At 38.0% G+C, this 23921-nt stretch overlaps 1 protein-coding gene across 1 annotated transcript in view; it reads right to left on the bottom strand.

Annotated features, from left to right (window-relative positions):
• LOC130910911 (ephrin type-A receptor 7-like) overlaps window positions 1-23921 on the bottom strand; it is a 747396-nt gene that overhangs the window by 560700 nt on the left and 162775 nt on the right. Inside the window, exon 5 of the mRNA XM_057828557.1 lies at window positions 16587-16654. Coding sequence (XP_057684540.1) covers window positions 16587-16650 — 64 coding nt within the window. The 5' untranslated portion in view covers window positions 16651-16654. The remainder of the gene's footprint in view (window positions 1-16586; window positions 16655-23921) is intronic.

Genomic DNA, 23921 nt, shown 5'->3' with positions numbered 1-23921 from the left:
CATGTTAAACATGTTTGCGGAGGGTGGCTGTCGAGGAGGCAATACATTTACACAAAATTAAAGGTTAGTAAACACTGTCATGAACATTTTCCACCAGCTACAAGAGTTAACTCCAGCGTGTTTAGTGTGCCCAGCGGTGGTAAAACGTGTTTTTTTCTCTCTGGCAACTGTCTGTCTTAAGAAAAAGAGTTTGTGTATAACGTAAACATGATACGAGTCATACACACGTGCTTTTTATGGAAAAAAAAAACAATTATTTTTGTTCTGATGGTGCTAATGTTGAGCTGTGGGTGTGGGTTTAGGCCAGGGGTGGGCAAACTATTCGACAAAGGGCCGCATTGGGTGCCGGTTTTTGTTGCAACCCATTAAGAGGACACCTTTTCACCAATCTGCTGTTTTACAAGTGCAATCAGTCGATTGCAGTCAAATGCTTCTCATTTCTACTGAAACCGCATTGGTTAAACTGTCTGTGCTGGGTCAGTTGGAACAAAGACCAGGACCCACTGCAGCCCTGGAGGACCGGTTTGCCCACCCCTGGCTTAGGCTCACCTAAAAGACTGCATTTATTTTAATTTTACTTAGAATATTTTGTTATTATTATTTTATAACTTAACATTATACTTACAGTTGTGGTCAAAAGTTTACATACACTTGTGAAGAACATAATGTCATGGCTCTCTTGAGTTTCCAGTTATTTCTACAAATCTGATTTTTCTCCGATAGAGTGATTGGAACAGATACTTCTTTGTCACAAAAAACATTCATGAAGTTTGGTTCTTTTATGACTTTATTATGGGATAACAAAAAAAAAAAGTGATCAAATCTGCTGGGTCAAAAATATACATACAGCAACACGAATTAACAATTTCTTGAGAGTGATTATTGACTTCAACAATCATTGACTTGAACAAGTCAGGAAAGTCACTTGGAGCCATTTCAAAGCAGCTGCAGGTCCCAAGAGCAACAGTGCAAACTATTGTTTGTAAAGTGCATGGCACTATTTTGTCACTGCCACGATCAGGAAGAAAACGCAAGCTATCACCTGCTGCTGAGAGAAAATTGGTCAGGAGGGTGAAGATTCAACCGAGAATCACCAAAAAGCAGATCTGCCAAGAATTAGAAGCTGCTGGAACACAGGTGTCAGTGTCCACAGTCAAGCGTGTTTTGCATCTCCATGGACTGAGAGGCTGCCGTGCAAGAAGGAAGCCCTTGCTCCAAAAGCGGCACCTTAAGGCTCGACTGAAGTTTGCTGCTGATCACATGGACAAAGATAAGACCTTCTGGAGGAAAGTTCTGTGGTCAGACGAAACAAAAATCGAGCTGTTTGGCCACAATGCCCAGCAATATGTTAGGAGGAGAAAAGGTGAGGCCTTTAACCCCAAGTACACCATGCCTACAGTCAAGCACGGAGGTGGTAGTATTATGCTGTGGGGCTGTTTTGCTGCCAATGGAACTGGTGCTTTACAGAGAGGAAATGGGATAATGAAGAAGGAGGATTACCTTCAAATTCTTCAAGATAACCTAACATCATCAGCCCGAAGATTGGGTCTTGGGCGCAGTTGGGTGTTCCAACAGGACAATGACCTCAAACACACATCAAAAGTGGTAATGGAATGGCTAAATCAGGCTAGAATTAAGGTTTTCAAATGGCCTGACTTAAACCCCATTGAGAACTTGTGGACAATGCTGAAGAAACATGTCCATGTCAGAAAGCCATCAAATTGAACTGAACTGCACCAATTCTGTCAAGAGGAGTGGTCAAAGATTCAACCAGAAGCTTGTGGATGGCTACCAAAAGCGCCTAATTGAAGTGAAAATGGCCAAGGGACATGTTACCAAATATTAGCGCTGCTGCATGTATATTTTTGACCCAGCAGATTTGATCACTTTTTTCTGTTCACCCATAATAAAGTCATAAAAGAACCAAACTTCATGAAAAGAAGTATCTGTTCCATTCACTCTATCAGAGAAAAATCAGAGTTGTAGAAATAACTGGAAACTCAAGAGAGCCATGACATTATGTTCTTCACAAGTGTATGTAAACTTTTGACCACAACTGCATGTTCCAATTTGCTAATATGTTTCGGAAAATAAAAATCTTGTTCAATGCATTTTTTTTAACCTAGATATCTCAAAGTAACACATTTTCGAGCTGTAATTGCAATACCGTGAAACCATGAAACCGTGATATTTTGGCTTAAGGTTATCATACCGCCAGAATATCAAACGGGCACATACTTTACCTAATCAGAACTTTCATTTTATTGTTTATAGGTCGACTCACTATGCATCTTGTACATGATACAGGACATGCTAGCTTGCTAGGCTAGAAACAAGCCACGCGATTGGACGTCCGTCACCATCAACGGCGCCGAAAGTGTTAACAAGTCCGCAGATTTCTAATAAAAACACTTTACGCAGCCTTTGCCCTCCAGCAGAGACGATCAATATCATCAATATTCGATCGAGCCCCACCGGCTCTTAAAGGTGAGTCGGGTCTCGGCCGTCGGCTTTTTATGTTGGACTTGAGTGCGAGTTAACGAGTCAGTCGGAGAGTCTCATGCGCACGCACGAACAAACTAACGTCGGTTCAATACTTCACATTTATCCTCCAACTTTGAACTAGAGGAGAAAGTCTTTAATCTACACGGAGCCTTTCATCGCGTCGCTGAAAGATGTCCGCTGGGAAGGTGCATCCATTAACTGGGAGTTGCCTTTTACCTGCAGCTGACTTTGCTCTACAGCCAGTTTGGACATCATCATTAAGAGATGGTCATTATTATTCGGCTAAAAACAGAGACTTTTATATTAAAGTATATTCTACAAAAACAGGCTAATGTTAAGCTGTCGTTCACCAGTTTGTGAACAACTGCGTGACCAAAAAACAAGTTATTCTGGGATTTCATCACATTTTAATTTGCGTCATCACCTTTTGATTTGATTTGTCGGAGTGAGATCGCTATGTATTAATTGTGCAAAGATGCTTTTTATAAACAAGCAGGTAAATTAGGATATAATAGGACTAATTAAAAGCTAATTCATTCTCTGCTTCTGATGTCTTGCATCTCATGTAGGCTTGAACGGAGCAAATTAATGACAACGTTGTGCTTCAAGGTTAACTTTTCTTTCTAATTAGCAAACAGGATCCATGTAATGCAGTGAACAACAAGTCAATGATATGCAGTTTAGTTTTCATGATATTTTATTAACGCTTTCATAAATAATTGCTGCAAGGTCTCCTAGTTCAAATGAATTGGACGCCTATTGCCGTCAGTTATATTTTTATGGGATGTCTATTTATATTATAATTGAATTAGAAGAAAAATATTTTTTTATAAATATATATTAGTCATACATTTAAACTTTTAAATGATATTCTGATTAGGGGTCGACCGCTATATCGGGCTGATATATGGACTTTTTCCCCCAACATCACTAATGGGCTGATTAACAAATAAAATAAGCCGAGAAACAAGAATTTTGATCTGGCATCTGTGTAGGCAACTCTAGTCGCCGCTGACTGACGTTAGGCCCCCGAAAGGATCGTGCAACAGCTTGAAGCAATAATACCTGACTGCAGCCAACAGCCGCTACAAACTACACCCACGTTGCTACAAACTCCGCCTACATGATGCTACGTTGCTAAAAACTACGCCCACATGATGCTAAGGTGGTAGCGTCTGATGCGTCTCATAGATATCACATGTATATAGAACTAGATGCGAAATGACAGACTCGGCGGCACTAGTAAACAGCCGCCATCTTAAAGCAGTAGACTTCTCAGGAAGGCTCTGTTGTAGCAAACCTAAAGTGAGTAACTTTTTATCTAAAATGCTCCTAACTCAGCAAAATCTTGACGTAAATCTATCTTTAGATTATGCAAAAATTTGAAAACTTTTACATGACGAAAGTAGACAGAAGGGAAATAAAGCAATAACGGGAGCAATTTTAACAACTTTGACGGTTGATTCACAACATTTAAATGACTTCCAAACATAGTAAAGGTGACAATCTAGTTATTGCAATACCCGCAGTACCCCTGTGTCTACTTAAATTTAGGGTAAAGAATTGGCATAGGGCCTATAGTCCCAAAAGCCCTTTAAGGTTCACATAGTACAGTAAATGAATTCTTTGCGCCACCGTACCAACAGCAGACGTGGTTTGAAGGGGTGTGGTTTGTATGAGGCGTGGTTGGTAGGGAAAAAATATGCAATGTGTCTTTAGCCTTAAAAGGTGTTTACTGAGTGATCCTTACACTCTAAATGTAATTTTTAAAAATTGTCTTTCATAATCTACGTGTTTACTAAAAAAATAAAATAAAAAGTATATAGGCTGACAAAATCGGCTTTGGATATCCAAAGACTTCATGATCACTTGTTTGGACACGAGGCTTAGGGCCGATCTGTAGGGGGCCTATTTGAAAAAAAATTCAATTTTTTTTTTTTCAAAACCAAAGCCACTAGCGACCCAAAACCAAAACAGGCACCTTCCCTAGGCATATATGAGTCTCCATGAGCAGCGGCATCAAAAAATTCAAAGTCAATCCATTATAAAATCCTGATTAATTATAAGTATAACAAAACTCAAAATGTCTATAAAACTCTCAGATTTTACGCTAGATGCACAAAAATCACCAAATGCAGAGATAATCCCCTATAGTTTCAGGATCAATCGCAATATTTCACATATAAGTTTTTTCCAGAAATAGCAACTTTAAATGTCATGTGCAGAGATACAAAATCCAACATGGCGGCTGTCAAACAACGAAGAGCTTTTTAAGTTGAAATTTTTTGTAAATAAATGCTTAAAAGCAGAATATCTATACATATGAACATAAAACAGGGAAGATTCTTGGTTAAAACATTTTTAAAAAACTGGCAGTTATCGTTCATTTTAATTAAATATTTCAAGCAAAAGTGACGGTATTGTGAAATCAAACATGGCAGCCGTCACAAAAAAAGAGCTTTTTAAGTTGAATTTTTTTGTAAATAAATGCTTAAATGGAAGAATTAATATAGATATGAATGTAAAACAGTAAAGATTCTTGGTTAAAAGCAAAAAACGGGCAGTTATCGTTCATTTTACGTAAACATTTCAAGCCAAAGGTACACAAATTTTATCCATTTATTTTTTTTCCACATTTCAAATTGCATGCATGGTGCGATTGTAGATAATAATTACCTTGAATCCTTGACCAAATCACTCTTGAGACACTCCTGCTTGCTTGTATTCAGTAAAACTTTTCCTCCTGTTTCCACCTAAATCCGTTTAGTTTATCACATAGAAAGCCAATTCAACAATCTGCCTGGTTCGGCCCCCTACGGGAAGGCGTGCCACAATGTCTGTGGAAGCTGTCTTGTCAACTGATGGTGGAGTCTATGGGATATCAGCAATCGGCTGAATTTTTTTTTTTAATTTCAGAATTGGCATCAGCATTTGAAAATTCCATATCGGTCGACCTCTAATTCTAATATATAAAAATGTGGATTTTCAGCATTTTTTTTTTTTTTTTTTTTAATCTAAAGCAGACACTCATGTCAAAAAATGAAAAACGAGACTTTCAGCAGTCCTTATTGAGCTTTTAACATCTTTCCAGAAGTATAAAACAAAAAATTGCTGAATTGTCAATTGTTTCTGCGCTAATTTTGATTTGTCACGTATGTTTTAGAGTCAGCGTAAGTTGAAGGACGCCGTATCGGTTCATCCTATTGACAGTCTCTCAGATGGGAGGACTGAGCACGGATAATGGCTGATTCATCTCATCTTTGAAGTGCTCTTCATTCACTTCATGTGAAGAATGCACTCGCGCATCAAAGCGCAGTTCAGGAAAGTGCCAAGATTTTTCATGGGGACATGCATTTGACAGGGTCAGAGTTCCTCTTTATTTCCATTTGCGGCCTGTCACTCACCCCTTAATTTCCTGCACCCCTGTTTACTTGCTTCTGCTTTCTTATTTGAGGGGAAAATACCATCGTGTATCAGCACCATTGACGGCGATAGACGTTCAGTCCATTTGGACGTGTTGACACATGCCTACTCTAACTGATGAAAATATCACAAAAGTTGAATAAGGTAAAATATGCTAATGCTAATAGTGCTACTAATTTGATATATTTTGATATATTTTAATTAAGGCTGTCAAAATTATCGCGTTAACTGGCGTTAATTTTTTAATTAATCACGTTAAAATATTTGACGCAATTAACGCAGATGCCCCGCTCAGAGAGATTTAAATGACAGTACAGTGAAACGCTTACTTGTGTTTTATGGAGTTTTGCCGCCCTCTGCTGGCGCTTGGGTGCGACTGATTTTATAGGCTTCAGCACCCATGAGCATTGTGTAAGTAATTATTGACATCAACAATGGCGGGCTACTAGTTTATTTTTTGATTGAAAATTTTACAAATTTTATTAAAACGAAAACATTAAGTGGGTTTTAATATAACATTTCTATAACTTGTACTAACATTTTTCTTTTAAGAACTACAAGTCTTTCTATCCATGGATCGCTTTAACAGAAGGTTAATAATGTTAATGCCATCTTGTTGATTTATTGTTATAATAAACAAATACAGTCCTTATGTACCGTATGTTGAATGTATATATCCATCTTGTGTCTTATCTTTCCATTCCAACAATAATTTACAGAAAAATATGGCACATTTTATAGATGGTTTGAATTGCGATTAATTGCGATTAATTCATTTTTAAGCTGTAATTAACTCGATTAAAAATTTTAATCGTTTGACAGCCCTAATTTTAATTAAAAAGTTGAACTATTCTCTTGGTATTTTTAAGTAGAAATCCTTTAAAACTATTGATATAAAAAATGTTTAACATGATCGAGATTGGACAATTTGAGGGGGGAAAAAGTGATATTTGCTAACTCGTCTAAAAGTTGATCATTATGACCATACTTAATGTCTGCCATTGATAAGGCTGTACATCCAATTCCTTTTAACTGGGAGGGGCAAATGAACGAACGTCAATGGCACTGAAAGATTAGCATTCACAGCCAGTGCCCCCAGTTTAAATGAACTGTATGTTGATTACGATACGATAAACGATGGCCCCCGATCAGTGTTGTTTTTGGCAGCTCTTTTAATTTTCGTCTTAGTCTTTTGGACGAAAATGCTTATTAGTCTTAGTCATATTTTAAGTTGTTTCAAACGTTTTCGTCGTCGTCTAGTTTTAGTCGACAAAATGTATTGGTCTATAAACTTCAAAAAGTTTATAGACAAACAATTTTTCAACAATTTCAAATGAACATTGACAGACGAGCACATAATTGTAGAGTCTACAAGGACATCGACATCTTTGTGATGATAACACACACTCAACAGGAAAACAGCACATTATTTGTAATTGATTAAACTCACCTGGATGCCACGAACTGCATGTAAAAAGTTTTCCAAGAGTTTAAGAAGACACTCACTGAGTCACCGTGCTAAATGCTAATGCTAACGTGAACGCTATGCTAACGCAAAGGCTATGCTAACGTGAATGCTATGCTAACGCTATAAGTTAGTTTAGTGCAGGGGTCTCCAAACCGATCCTCAAGTGCCGCTGTGGGTCCTGGTTTTTGTTCGAACCGATCGAGTACCGACAGTTTAACCGATGAAGTTTTTGCTAAAACAAGCAGCACCTGACTGCAAGCAACTGATTACACTTGTAAGACACCAGATTGGTGCATCGGTGTTGTCTTGTTTTGTTGGAATGAAATCCTGCGCCCTCTGCGCCCCTATGTGGAATAGATTGGCGACCACTGGTTTAGTGTGTCATGATCAACGATCAATTATCTAAATCGGAGATTGATCGATTAACTAGTTAGTTCAAATGACTGAGTAAATGGATAAGAAATATAAAAAAAAAAAATCCTGACCTGAGCCTCAAAACGTATAAAAATTGGTTAACTTACATCGCAAAAGTCCGCTAGCTTGAATGCTACAATAAAATGCTCACTTTTATTTTTTACAATGCTCTTGACAAATGGTTCAAACACATATACCCACAAAAAAAAAATAGCTAAATATACCTATAAACTAAATTACGAATGCATTAAAAAAAAACATTAGCGCAAACAAAAGCTATTGATGGTCTAAACAGAGAGCAGCTGGATCCAGCCATGTGAAATGAGATATGTCATATTCACTGTTGCCACCAGAGGGGAGTGTATCCACCCAAATCAATAAAACTAAATGCAAACACTTTCAAAACAAACCATTACAACGCCACTTTAAACGAATACTCAAAGCAGCACAATTCAATTCGAATCTTTTTTCTAATCGGATTACTGGAGTTAATCAATTAATCTTTGCAGCACTAATAACTCAGCACAGACATTTAAATGCCAAAGCAACATGGCATAGCCAAGAAAAGAAACCAAAACTTTCCAAGCAGCACCTGACACAGGTTTCATAAAAAGAGCCTGGAATGGGCACACCCTTAAGCCTTGAGTGACACGCCCAAACACTGCTAAAATGTGTGCTAACTACACATACGATAAGAATATCTCAAACATTGAGCACTTATGACAGAAACTCGTCAGACGAAAACTGGCATCCATTTCTTTACGTTTTAGTCTCCGAAGACACATTTTTAGCTCGTCATCATGACATCGTCATGAAAAAAAATTGTTTGTTGGCGAAATATTTTCGTTATCGTTGACGAAAACATTCTGGCTAAGATGGACAAAAAAAATCCCTTTTCTTCTCATCTATAAACTTGAAATTCACACTTCAGCTGCTTTCGACACCTCACCCCTCCCATTAAGAAAAAAATGTCAAAACACATGTAATTGCATCGACATCACCACATAACGTAAAGGTCTTTTGAAGGTGAACATTTCCCTTGGCTCCCTCACATCATCCGAACGAATAAGCGAGTACACGTATGCGCTCGCATGCCAAGAGGGGTACTCGTGCGCGAGAGCGGACCACTACGCCAGGCCGGCGACTTCCATCTCTGGGGTCGTCGGCCGGTAATTAGTTTTGTTCTAATGGCTACCTGTCAAGGTCAAGAGATTCCTGTAAGCCCTCCTCTTGCCGCTAATCACTCTGACCCATCTTCTCCCTTCATTGGCAACAACATGGCTCCCTCAAGAAATCACATGGCCTCACTTCTTATGCAGCCTTCCGACTAGGCTAAGCCCCTTGTAATGAATGCACTGCTACTTCTCAAGCTTTGTCTTTGTTTATTCTCCTCGCCCGGTTTCGCTACACTTTCCTCGTCGATACATAATACACAATAACTCCCACACGTAATTAACACTTTCCCGATTCTCCATCTGGATTTTGTTTTTTATTTCACTCTTTCTCAACACCACCCACATTGTGCTTAGTCTGAATTTCTCTCCGTAGCGCAGAGTTATCTAATTCTTTTTCATCTTTAGAAGTACAGTACTACACCGATACTGAAACGAGTATCTGGACAGGTATTCCACTGAAATTATGTAATTGGTATTGGGGAGTACTACGAAATAACGTTCCGATAAGTTACTAATTGCTGGTCGCCCCACCCAAGATGCCCGCCAGCTACGCACACCGCCGTATAAAAAGAAGCACTTCTCATCCTTCTGAAGATGATGATAGATGTCCAATCATCCATCTGCTGTGAATATCAATAATTTTGTCACTAGTAGACATACATTCTGTTTGAAGTAGGAAGGTGGCAGCGTTTCCATCCCTTCCACTTCAAATGAATTGGACGGCTATCACCGTCAATGGCAGCCACTGAGTGAATAGCGGATGCTTTGACATTGATCTTTCAAAAATCATTTGAGAAATAAGTAGAGATGTCCCGATCCGATCACGTCATTTTCAAAGTATCGGAATCGGCAAAAAAATATCGGCCATGCCTTTTTTTAATATATATGGCGGAAAACACAGACAAAATTGAAAAAGCACTTTCTGCTCTTGCACGCCTCTTTAAAAGTAACTGTAGTATTTTAAGCCAAAACAACTGGTGTGTTGGATAAAACAATATGTCTATATGCTGCTATAGCAGATTTGTGGCGCACTAAGCCTCCGAACTATTTTTAATTTGTCCGTTTTACCCTGAAAACCCCCGTTTACAGACGTCGCGCAACCGCTTTTGTTTCAACCTAGCCATAAAAAGAATTATATTTATTATTCAAAATGTCTGTCATTTTAAGCTTCGAATCATTAATTGATATCTAATATTTAGTTTAAAAAAAAACGCCTTAAAAAAAATTATTCACTCGCATATTTTAAACTTTTAAACAAATTAAGTCACAATGAAAAATTTGGCGTCTGTAAACAAGTCACAGATATCTACCTCATAATTATCGCTTAATTGTATTTTTTTTGTTACTGTCGCATTTTCTCCGATATGTTAGATGATAAATAATTGATCCAAACAAAAAAAAGTTGAAGAAAAACGTTTAAAAGGGTAAATATATGAAAAAGAAAATCTCGACCACTCCTTGATGTCTGCGATTTCTGCATCACAACCCTTGTTATATCACCATGTTTCACCCATAAAATCCCCAAAAAATCCAGCTGTGGCCATTCACAGCTGTGTCTTGACACTTGATGATACATGCTACATGGAGTTTTTGGATCGAAACATGGTATGTCCACGATAATATCTCGTTAAAATCGTGGCGTCTTTAATTCTGCTCTCACGTGCTCTCGCCTCCTGATAGGGTTTTGCTGTTTAAAAAAATGTTTTTTTAAAAATTCCCTCCTGTTCAAAATTTTTCTTCCCCCAGAAAATTAAAATTTTAAGCTTTCCGATGATGTATCACACACGCATATCGGACAATTTTGAAATTTGGTCAAATTGGGGGTCTCAGAGCAGAACTTCAAGTTACCTGAGTGTTTTCCGCCATATATATTTTTTTTTAATTAAATCGTTTTCTAATTGTATTTAACGTTACAGACATAATATGTTTCACTCATCCAGAGTCTTTAGTTTAGGCTTAAGGTAGGGTTATCAAATTTATCCCGATAACGGCGGTAATTAATTTTTTTTTTTGTAATGTATCACGTTAAAATATTTAACGCAATTAATGCATGCGTTGCACGATCCACTCACGCATTGTCGCGCTCAATCGGTAATGGCGCCGTTTTACTTATATAGAGAGATAAAAGGCAGCGTAAAATGAGCAGAGTGAATTTTGGCAGCCTTTGGAGCCTTTTTTTGATTGGCTAAAGCCTGACAATCCCTCTCCCTACGATTAGAAATATCATGGGAAGCAATATGGGGAAGCAAGGTAGCAATTGATCTTTTTCTTAACACCTTATGTTATTTTCCAACGCAGAGAAGATATATCAATTGGTAGCACTACGCACAGTCATGGTTCCACTTCCCATCATGCACTTGGGCATGGCTACAGTATCATTTACTGAAAGCTCAACAAATACACTAGATGGAAATATTTAGTCACAATATACAAAGTCACAAGTCCTTCTATCCATTGATCCCTCTCACAGAAAGAATGTTAATAATGTAAATGTCATCTTGAGAATTTATTGTCATAATAAACAAATACAGTACTTATGTACTGTATGTTGAATGTATATATTCGTCCGAGTTTTATTCATTTTTTTCTTAATGCATTGTCAAAATGTATATGTTCGGGAAAAATTATCGGAAATGATTGGAACTGAATCGGGAGCAAAAAAAAGCAATCAGATCGTGAAATATCGGGAACGGCAGATACTCAAACTAAAACGATCGGGATTGGATCAGGAGCAAAAAAACATGATCGGAACAACCCTAGAAATAAGCTATTTAGGACTTCAATTTAATGTCGACACATTGACTTTGATGGGAACGTCATGAAGAAAGGTCTGAAAGGCAATAATATAGTAAACGATAGAATTTTGTTGATTTTTTTTAAGATGAATGAATGAATAAATAGAGTAACAGCCATAGATATTTTTGTTTAAAAAGATTATATTCACTGCGAAAACAGTAGAAAAATATCAATTCATCTTTTTTGACGGAATGAACTGTCTCCACCGATTCACACATAATGTAAAATAAATCAAATGTGCAATGGGAAGTGTTGATCACACATGCATTAAACCATCTGTAGTATATACTGCCTCATTATACAGTATGTGTTACTATAGACAATATGTGATAGCAGTGGTGGATGAAGTACTCACTTTTTTTTTTTTTTTACTTAAGTACAGATACAGGGGCAAAAAAAATACAGTGGTATGAAAAAGTATCTGAACCTTGTGGAATTTCTCACATTTCTGCATAAAATCACCATCAAATCTCATCTTTGTCAAAATCATACAGATGAAAAAACTGTCTGCATTAAACAAAAACCACCCACACATTTATAGGTTTTCATATTTTAATGAGGATAGTATGCAAACAATGACAGAAGTGGGAAAAATAAGTGAACCATCACATTTAATATTTTGTGCCCCCTACCCCCCACACCCCACCCCTTTTGGCAGCAATAACTTCAACCAGACGCTTCCTGTAGCTGCAGATCAGTCTGGCACATCGATCAGGACTAATCTTGGCCCATTCTTCTCTACAAAATTGCTGTAGTTCAGTCAGATTTCTGGGACATCTGGCATGAATCGCTGTCTTTAGGTCATCTCAATGGGGTTCAAGTCTGGACTTTGACTTGGCCACTCCAGAATGTGTATTTTGTTCTTCTGAAACCATTCTGAAGTTGATTTACTTCTGTGTTTGGATCATTGTCTTGTTGCAGCATCCATCCTCTTTTTAGCTTCAACTGTCTGACAGACGACCCAAGTTTTCCTGCAAAACATCCTGATAAACTTTTGAAATCATTCTTCCATTAATGATTGCAAGTTGTCCAGGCCCTGAGGCAGCAAAACAGTCCCAAATCATTATGCTCTCTCCACCATGCGTCACGGTGGGGATGAGGTGTTGATATTGGTGAGCTGTTCCATTTTTCCTCCACACGACATTGTGCGTTACTCCCAAACAATTCAACTTTGGTTTCATCAATCCACAAAATATTTTTCTAAAACTTCTGTGGAGTGTCCAAGTGCCTTTTCGCGAACATTAGAGCAACAATGTTTTTTTAGACAGCAGTGGCTCCCTCCATGGAGTCCTCCCATGAACACCATTCTTGCCCATAGTTTTACATATAGTTGATGTGTGCACAGAGATATTGGACTGTGCCAGTGATTTCTGTAAGTCTTTAGCAGATACTCTAGGGTTATTTTTTATTTTTATTTTTATTTTTTTACCTCTCTGAGTATTCTGCGCTGAACTCTTGGCTTCATCTTTGGTGGACGGCCGCTCCTTGGGAGAGAAGCAACAGTGCCATACGCTCTCCATTTGTAGACAACTTCTCTGACTCGATTGATGAACATCCACACTTTTAGAGATCATTTTGTATCCTTTCCCAACTTTATACAAATCAACAATCATTGATCGGGGGTCTTCAGACAGCTCTTTTGACCGAGCCATGATGCACATCAGACAGTGCTTCTCAAAAAGACATTTCTTTCCAGGCGTGTGTTTTATAGTGGGCAGGGCAGCTTTAAACCACTGATCAGTGATTGGGCACACACCTGACATAAATTGGTTTCAATTGCTTTTTAAGTCTCCTTAGGCTGAGGGTTCACTTACTTACTTTTCCCCATTCTGTCATTGTTTTTCTATCCTCATTAAAATATGAAAACCTGGAAATGTTTGAGTTGTTTTTGTTAAAGCAGACACTGTATTTTCATCTGTGTGATTTTGACAATCAGATTACATTTGATGGTGATTTTATGCAGAAATATGAGAAATTACAAAAGGTTCAGATACTTGTTCATACCACTGTAAGTACAAGTATCTAAGAAAAAAAAAATACTCAAGTACAAAGTACTGGCTTTAGAATTCACTTTACAAGTAAAATGTAAAAATACTTGCTCAACTTTAATTAAAACTGAAGAATTTTTTTTTTTTTTTTAAACCAAAGCAATAGAATTGACTGCACAGTAAACAGAAGCTTAACAAGCTCAAAATTTAGGCTAATGGCAGGTTGCAAGCAACTATCAGGCGCATACTAGAGCATGAATTTGGAGTGGATTTTCACTCCGATTTCATTCCACTCATGAAGAATGACTCCCAAGCCCGTCCCACTCCTTGTCAAAATTACTCCCACTCCTGGTTTTATATAAACTGGTCATTTGGAAAGTCAGTGGATTTTAGATTACTATGTTTAATGCAGTTCAAAATCAAATTAAGACCACTTGTCCCAAAGTCACTACTACTAGACCTCGTATTTTTTACATGCCATCTTTTTTGTAGTGGCCCCGTCGTGTTCCACTCTGAAGAAATTTTCGAATAACTTAGTCCTCCTCCAGTTTAACAGACGGGTCATTATTTCCGAGTTTCATGTCTAGTTCACTCTTCGGGTTTTCACTCTCACCGTTCGCCATGTTTAGTCCGTACAAATATAGTAGCCGGAAGACGAAGCGTTGCAAACTTGGGATATTGGAATTTGTAGTTCTTTTGACATGCTAACAGAAGTCGAGACGGTTTTGGCCCATGAAAGTCAAACTACAAAAATGGAGGCTTCAAATGTCTAGGTTTTTTAAAACAGGTGAAAATCCTCATCTAGTTCGGTGTTTCCGCTAGAGGAAGAGGGAGCCTGCAGATCTCTCTGGGTGCAGACAATTAAAAAACCGTGTGGCATTTGCCACAGCCTATTAAAAGGATGGATGCTGGAAAAGTGGCAAAAGGTGGATTTTTCAAATTAATCTTCCATTGAATTACACCACAGTCGCTACAAATATTGCAGGAGACCTACTGGAGCCCGCATAGAACCGAGATTCACTCAGAAAAAAGTGAAGTTTGGTAGTGGCAAAATCATGGTCTGGGGTTACATCCAGTATGGGGGTGTGCGATAGATCTGCAGGGCGTAAGGCAACATAAATAGTCTGAAATATCAACAAATCTTAGCTGCCTCTTACATTCCTAACCATAAAAAGGGACAAATTCTGCAGCAGGATGGTGCTCCATCGCATACTTCAATCTCTACCTCAACGTTCCTCAAGGCAAAGAAGATCAAGATCCTCCAAGACTGGCCAGCCCAGTCACCAGACATGAACATCATTGAACATGTCTGGGGTAGGATGAAAGAGGAAGAATGGAAAACGAAACCCAAGAATGTTGATGAGCTCTGGGAGGCATGCAAGACGGCTTTCTTTGATGTTCCTGATGACCAAGGCCGGCCCAGCCTATACGCAAACTAAGCAGCTGCTTAGGGCCCCTGACCACTAAGAGCCCCCAATCTGGCAACCTAATTTTATACGTTGTTAATAGAGCAGAAACGAAAAATCTGTTTGATATACAAAATATGGACGTATGGGTTGGATTGCATGTATGGGTTTCACAGTACACTGTGACAAAAAATATGGGCCCCTTGGCATTATTTTGCTTAGGGCCCCCAAATGGCCTGGGCCGGCCCTGCTGATGACTTCATCAATAAATTGTATGAATCCTTGCCGAAGCCCATGGAAGTCAAACAAAATATTAATTATGGATCTCAAAGTACCACTGCTTAATTCGCTTATGTTATATAACATATTTTTGTATTTTAAGTGCATTTTTTGTTCAGTTTTCACTCTACTTTCTGGAGGTGACAAAACTTTTGTCTTGCCAAAATTTGACCTTTATGTCTTCATTAAATGATAAATATTTTTTCAGTGAAACAAATATATTTGTGTACATTCAACATCATTTGGGAGGGTCTTAGCTTTCATATGAGCCATTTCTGAAACCAATTGAATAATTAAAAGTCAGGTTATTAGCAATATATAATCTTATCTAGTCTCATGGGGACATGATTTAATAACCCCAAGCTTCTCCCGTCAGCCCTTGTCTTTTCTCCGGGTTAATCTTATCACAATGCTATCTTGTAACTGTCAATGATACCGATGATGATGAAAATAAACAATAAATAAAGAATAAAGAATTGTTTCTACAAAATGGATAAGCGACAAGACTTTTGTCAGGGACTGTAGTCTAGTGCAAACCCTCACCTACTGTACAAGAGTGTGTAACACCCACCCAGCTGAAGGTGCGTTGCTTGCTGTCAGTCAATATCTTGCTCACCTGCCTAATCTTGCTTGTACACGTGTTGCTGCCGCTAGAGCTCAATTACGGTATAGTTGCACGGGGCTTATTGATTGCGCCGGAGGCAAAAAAACCCAAAACAAAACAAAAGTAACGTGTAATGCAGGTGACAATTTGAAATGCAGTGAAGTTAAAAGTACCGCTTCATATTTGTACTCAAGTACAAATACACAAAAATGTAATAAGTACAGTAACGAAGCACCTTTACTTCATTACATTCCATCACTGTGTAATAGTGACTACATCTATAGTAATACTGATTTCACACTCTTACTTGATTAAAGTTTGAGTGCCTTATCATAATTAAAATCAAACTTTCTCAATTGTTTGAATATTTTCCACATCGTTCACAGCAGCAGCAGCAGCAAAACATGATTTAAGGGTCCTTTTGCGAATATTTCCGACAAGTAGACGCATTTATCTTCGACTCAACATATTTGCAGCGATATGTAAGCAAGAGTGCTTCATAATTAAGTGGTTATGGAAAAGCATTACCTTCGCGCCACTTTCTTGTAAACCATATTCGTCCTTGTAGAGAAATATTTGCCATCTGCTTCATATCACTGTAGGAAAAACAGAAGATAAAGCAAACTTTAGAAAGTTTGACAAGTGGAAGAACTGCAAAAACAGCACGACGAGTCGGGTGTAAAGTGAGCATGTCGCTACATAATTGACTAATCAACAGGGCGTGCGCCGATCGCCCTTGGCTGGTCAGTCCGGAAAAATGGGTCGAAAAGCGTGCGCTTAAAAGAAGGTCAGCTGATCACAGGAGCGGACTGTACAAATCCATCAGGGAGTTATTTCAAGGTGAGTCATTTCTTTCCCGCCTCGCCTTCTGCGTGGAATTGAAGGGTTCTGCCGCGTACACAGTCCTACTCTAATCCGCGTTTCCCATTCTTGACCGTCGCGCGACCTTTGACATCGCTTGACCATGTCTATTGCTTACACCGCTAGTATCTCGCGTGCCTTTAGCACCCCTTTAGAAAATCTTGCAAGCAGGATATTGAGGCTTATGTTGCCAAGAATAGTGGATCTACAGTCTCTGACAAAAGTCTTGTCGCTTATCCATTTTGTAGAAACAGTTGCTAATAACCTGACTTTTAATTATTCAACTAGTTTCAGAAATGGCTCATATGAACGCTAAGACCCTCCCAAATGATGTTGAATGAAAAACTGAAAAAAGATTTATCATTTAATGAAGACATAAAGGTCCAATTTTGGCAAGACAAAAGTTTTGTCGCCTACAGAAAGTAGTGTGAAAATTGAATAAAAAAATGTACTTCAAATTTTTAAAAATATGTTACATAACATAAGCGAATTAAGTAGTGGGGCTGTGAGATCCAAATTTAATATTTTGTATGACTTCCATGGGCTTCGGCAACGATTCATACAATTTATTGATGAAGTCATCAGGAACATCAAAGAAAGCAGTCTTGCATGCCTCCCAGAGTTCATCAACATTCTTGGGTTTCATCTTCCATGCTTCCTCTTTCTTCTTGTTCATGTCTGGTGACTGGGCTGGGCAGTCCTGGAGGATCTTGATCTTCTTTGCCTTGAGGAACTTTGAGGTAGAGATTGAAGTATGCAATGGAGCACCATTCTGCTGCAGAATTTGTCCCTTTTTATGGTTAGGAATGTAAGAGGCAGCTAAGATTTGTTGATATTTCAGACTATTTATGTTGCCTTCCACCCTGCAGATCTCTCGCACAGCCCCATACTGGATGTAAGCCCAGACCATGATTTTGCCACCACCAAACTTCACTGTTTTCTGAGTGAATCTCGGATCCATGCAGGCTCCAGTAGGTCTCTTGAAATATTTGCGGCGACTGTGGTGTAATTCAATGGAAGATTCATCTAAAAAAATCCACCTTTTGCCTCTTCTCCAGTGTCCATCCTTTTGACAGGCTGTGGGCCTTGGCAAATGCCACACGATTTTTTAATTGTCTGCACCCTGAGAGGTCTGCAGGGTGAAATGCCAACAAATCTTAGCTGCCTCTTACATTCCTAACCATAAAAAGGGACAAATTCTGCGGCAGGATGGTGCTCCATTGCATACTTCACTGCACTACCTCAAAGTTCCTCAAGACAAAGATTAAGATCCTCCAGGACTGGCCAGCCCAGTCACCAGATATGAATATCATTGAGCATGTCTGGGGTAGGATGAAAGAGGAAGCATAAAAGACGAAACCCAAGAATGTTGATGAGGTCTGGGAGCCATGCAAGACTGCTTTCTTTATGTTCCTGATGATTTCATCAATTAATTGTATGAATCCTTGCCGAACCGCATGGATGCAGTCCTTGGAGCCCATGGAAGTCATACAAAATATGAAATTTGGATCTCACAGCACCACTATTTTTTTCGCTTATGTTATGTAATATATTTTTTGGGGCTGTCAAACGATTAAAATTTTTAATTGAGTTAATTACAGCTTAAAAATTAATCGTAATTAATCACAATTCAAATCATCTATAAAATATGCCATATTTTTCTGTAAATGATTGTTGGAATGAAAAGACAAGACGGATATATATATCATTCAACATATGGTATATAAGTACTGTATTTGTTTATTATAACAATAAATCAACAAGATGGATTTAACATTAGTAATATTCTCTTAAAGTGATCCATGGATTGAAAAATTTCTTAAAAGATAAATGTTAGTACAAGTTATAGAAATTTTGTCTTAAACCCCCTCTTAATGTTTTCGTTGTATTAAAATTTTTAAAATTTTCAATAAAAAAAATAAACTAGTAGCTCGCCATTGTTGATGTCATTACACCATGCTCACTCCCCAAACCCATAAAATCATTTGGACCAAGTGCCAGCAGAGGGCGCCAAACAACAAAAAACAAGTAACAAGCGGACATTACACTGCTGTCATTTTAATCTGAGCGGGGCATGTGCGTTAATTGCGTCAAATATTTTAACGTGATTAATTTAAAAAAATTATTACCGCCCGTTAACGCGATAATTTTGACAGCCCTAATATTTTTGTATTTGAAGTAAATTTTTTGTTCAATTTTCACACTACTTCTGTTGGCGACAAAACTTTTGTCTTGCCAAAATTTGACCTTGATGTCTTCATTGAATAATAAATCTTTTTTCAGTGAAACAAATATATTTTTGTACATTCAACATGATTTGGGAGGGTCTTAGCTTTCATATGAGCCATTTCTGTAGCCAATTGAATAATTAAAAGTCAGGTTATTAGCAATTATTTCTACAAAATGGATAAACGACAAGACTTTTGTCAGGGACTGTACAGTGTATGAGAAATTGCTGGTTTTTTTGTTGTTTTTTTTTTTTCAAATTGACTAAAACTAAACTACAACCATTTTTTAGTTTTCACAGACTAAAACCTTTTTAAGTGTCCATTAACGAAAACCCTTTTCAGTTTTAGTCGACTAAAACCAAACCTAAATCATTATTTATAAGATGAATAATCATTTGTTAATATACAGTGAATGATATATTGTTAATTATTTTTAAAACATTTTTGTGTTTCTCTTCACTCAAGACTAGATTAAAACCTTTTTTGAGTTTTCGTCAACTGAAACTGGACAGAAACGGGGAATATGGGACATAGTACAAAATGTAGCATAATTGAATATACGCGTACGTACATGCTGCATTACAATAAATAGCATTACAAAGTAGATTTACCGAGAGGACAAGGTTTATAAATGAGCTCCTCTTCATAAACTCTTGAAAAATATTTGGAAAGAGTTTTTATGACACTTCACAAATTAAATTAAGATTTTACAATCTAACTGCAAATATTTTCTCTTTAAAACAAGTGCGAAAACCACTTGAGTTATTAGCTATTTACTCACAATGTCAGGCAGGACAATAGATCATTACTCATGACATTGAGAAAGAGCTGGCCGGCATGTGAATAAATGAGACTCTGCTGTCTGGCACACCTGGTTGAATGAGCAGCTCATTTTGGAGCCCAGGATTAGACCTAATTAGCGACATAATTAGGGAGTCGCTGAGAGCCACGCCACGCCCCGCCGCTAGCGCCAACGGTGCACAGCTTGGCCAGCTTGGGCGATGGGGTACCAGATCAAACGAGATCTAATTGATGGCAGCTTAACATCATAAAAGCTGATGGCAGGATGGCCAAATATATTTAACCAAAGTTAGGAAAAGGCAAAACAAGAATTACGAAAAAGTGGGGACGACTCGTTGATGCAGCATTAAAATCACTTCAAGAAATATTTAGTTTCAAACCACTGGTCGCCTTACCCAAGACCGCTGCCAGCTCCCTACGGCGCAGTAAAAAAAAAAAAAGAGCATTTGTTGCCCTTCCCAAAATAAAAATTAAAAAAATAAACGTCCAAACGTGTGGTGTCCAATCATCCATCTGCAATGAATTTTGATAAGTTTATCGATAGTAGATGTCCAATCCATTTGAAATAGGAGGGTGGCAGCAAATGATCGTTCGTTCATTCACTGTCATCACTCCACTTCAAATGGATTGGACTTCTAGCACCTTTAATGATGTAAAAAAAAAAAATGTTCTTACGCTGGCCAGGATGAACCCTCCCACCAATGACAATCACTCGTAGATACAGTATATGAACATTTTTTTCTGTGTCTGACAAAGGCATGATAGCAATTATTTTACTTTTGAGTATGCAGTAATTTAGTATTAACAACAAATATATGGCAGAAAACACTCAGGTGACTTGAAGTTCCGCTCTGAGAATTTCAAAATTGTCCAATATGCATGTGTGATTCATCATTGGAAAGCTTAAAATCACAATTTTCTGGGGGGAGAAAAATTTTGAACAGGAGGGCATTTTTAAAAAAAAAAATTTTTTTTTTTTAAAGAGCGAAACACTATCTGGAGGTGAGAGCACACGAGAGCAGAATTTAAGACTTTAAGACTTAGAATTTAAGACGTAAGATTTTCACCAGATATTATCGCACACTTACCTTGTTTTGATCCAAAAACTATTTAGCATGTACTGTATCTCTGAGTCAGAGGTTGCGCTAAACTTTTTCGTTGTCTGTCATTTTGACTGACAGGGTCATAAAAATCCGGTCATAATCTATTTTTACCCGTCACTTAAATTTTTAAAATGTTAATAATGACATATTCAATAGTATTTAGTTTTCATTCATCTTTAATTAATATTCTGTCCGAACAAGCTTAACAGAGAATCCACACCGCGCCATCACACATCAAGCAGCTGTGCGTTATTAGCGCCTAGCTTGCCTTGAACACGGCTTTTTAGGAAGGGTCGGACTTGACAACAGTCATTAAAAAAAAAAAAAATCGGTTTGAGGATAAGCCTGAGAAAGATCGGTTTTCTCTCTGCTCCATATAAGCAATATTTCAACATTGCTTACAAGGCCGAGAGTCGGGGCAAACTGCTCGTATGTGTGTGTGACATGCACGAACAGTGCGTGCATGCTACCGATCCATATACTTTGAATATAAACCTGTACAGGGATTATTTATGCCTGTTATTTGTGTCCTCTTTTTAATAAGCAAAATATGATATCCCTGGAATGACCGAAGACAGCCAGCATGTGTGATTGTATGGTCATTTGTTTTGATGCTTCTGCGCATGCGCGTCGTCTTGCTCAGCGCATGTCGGACTGCGAATTAGTGCGCATGCGTAATACTTGAATGGTCTCAATGGACAAAGGCAGTCTGAACGGGCAAGCCAAAAAAACAGATATGACAAAAAATCGGATTCGTGCATTAAGACCTGTAGTATGAACGTAGCCATAGGCTTGTTGCTGTTAAAAAGAGGACACAAATAACAGGCATATATAATTCCCGTTTAGGCTTAAATTCAAAGTATATGGATCGATAGCATGCACGCACTGTTCGTGCATGTCACACACACATACGGGCAGTTTGCCCCGACTCTCAGCCGTGTAAGCAATGTTGAAATATTGCTTATATGGAGCAGAGAGAAAACCGATCATTCTCAGGCTTATCCTCAGACCTATTTTTATTTTTTTATGACTGTTGTCAAGTCCGACCCTTCCTAAAAAGCCGTGTTCAAGGCAAGCTAGGCGCTAATAACGCACAGCTGCATCACTACCGTAGCTACCGTACCGTCTCTCGCTTTTTGATGACGTAATTGCTGCATTAAATCCGATTTGCGGGACTGGACAGTACAGACCGCCGCGACAGTCTGGAAAAATGTGGCCCAGATCGGATTTAGACCGCATACGAAAGTGACCCAGATCGGATTTGAAATGGTCCCGTTCTATGCGACTTGTCACGTTCAGACCGTCAAGTTTATGCCTCACTCGAGTCGGAAAAACACAAAAAAATCGGATTCGTGCAATAAGACCTGTAGTATGAACGTAGCCTTAGTTCGGACGCTCAGTTGCCTTGACATTTTTCCAAGCAAGGCCAACGATGTCATGCATCAAGAGAGACAATAGCTAATTAATATGCTCACTCACCACCCTGTGGTCTGGGGTGTGAATTGCAACCTGTCAAAATGACGGATGGACTTCAGTTTTTTCCGTCACCATTTTAAAAAACCGGTCAACGACGGAAAATATTCGGTTAACGCGACCCCTGCTCTGAGTGTCAAGACACAGCTGTGAATGGCCACAGCTGGATTTTTCTGGGATTTTATTGGTGAAACATGGTAATATGACAAGGGTCGCGATGCAAAAATCGCAGACATCAAGGAGTGGTCGGGATTTTCTTTTTCATATATTTACCCTTTTAAACGTTTTTTTTTTTTTTTCTTTTCTTTGTCTGGGTCGATTATCATCTAACATATCGGAAAAAATTCAACGGTAACAAAAAATTACAATTAGTTGATAGTTATGAGGTAGGTATCCGTGACTTTTTTACAGACACCAATTTTTTCATTGTGACGTAATTTGTTTAAAAGTTTAAAAGCGAGTGAACATTTAAAGTTTTTTTTGTTTTTGTTTTTTAAACCAAATATTAGACATCAACTAATGAGTCTAAGCTAAAAATGACAGACACTTTGAAAAATAAATATAATTATTCAGCTTCGTTTTAGGGCTTAGTTGAAACAAAAGTGGTTGCATGATGTCTGTAAACGGGGTTTCCAGGGTAAAACGGACAACTAAAAATAGTTTGAGGGCTTATTGTGCCATGAATCTGCTATGGCAGGATATAGACATGTTGTTCTATCAAACACAACAGTTGTCTTGGCTTAAAATACAGCAGTTTATTTTAGGGCTGTCGCAATTTGACGCAATTAACGCACATGCCCCGCTCAAACAGATTAAAATGACTGTGCAGTGTCATGTGCACTTGTTACTTATGTTTTTGGAGTTTTGTCACCCTCTGCTGGCGCTTGGGTACGACTGGTTTTATGGTTTTCAGCACCACGAGAATTGGTGGTGCTGAACAATGGCGAGCTACTAGTTTATTTTTTGTTTGAAAATTTTACAAATTTTATGAAAACGAAAACATTGAGGGGTTTTAATATAAAATTTCTTGTACTTGTACTAACATTTATCTTTTAAGAACTACAAGTCTTTCTATCCATGGATCGCTTTAACAGAATGTTAATAATGTTAATGCCATCTTGTTGATTTATTGTTATAATAAACAAATACAGTACTTATGTACAGTATGTTGAATGTATATATCAGTCTTATGTCTTATCTTTCCATTCCAACAATAATTTACAGAAAAATATGGCATATTTTATTGATGGTCTGAATTGCGAATAATTGTGATTAATTACGATTAATTAATTTTTAAGTTGTGATTAACTCTATTAAAATTTTTAATCGTTTGACATCCCTCGTTTATTTTAAAGAGTGGTGCAAGAGCAGAAATTGCTTTTTCAGTCTTGTCTGTG

This window comes from Corythoichthys intestinalis, chromosome 22 (assembly GCF_030265065.1).
Source record: "Corythoichthys intestinalis isolate RoL2023-P3 chromosome 22, ASM3026506v1, whole genome shotgun sequence".
NCBI lineage: Eukaryota > Metazoa > Chordata > Actinopteri > Syngnathiformes > Syngnathidae > Corythoichthys > Corythoichthys intestinalis.
Note: the sequence above shows the minus strand (reverse complement) of the source record. Positions and strands in the feature narration are given on the sequence as shown.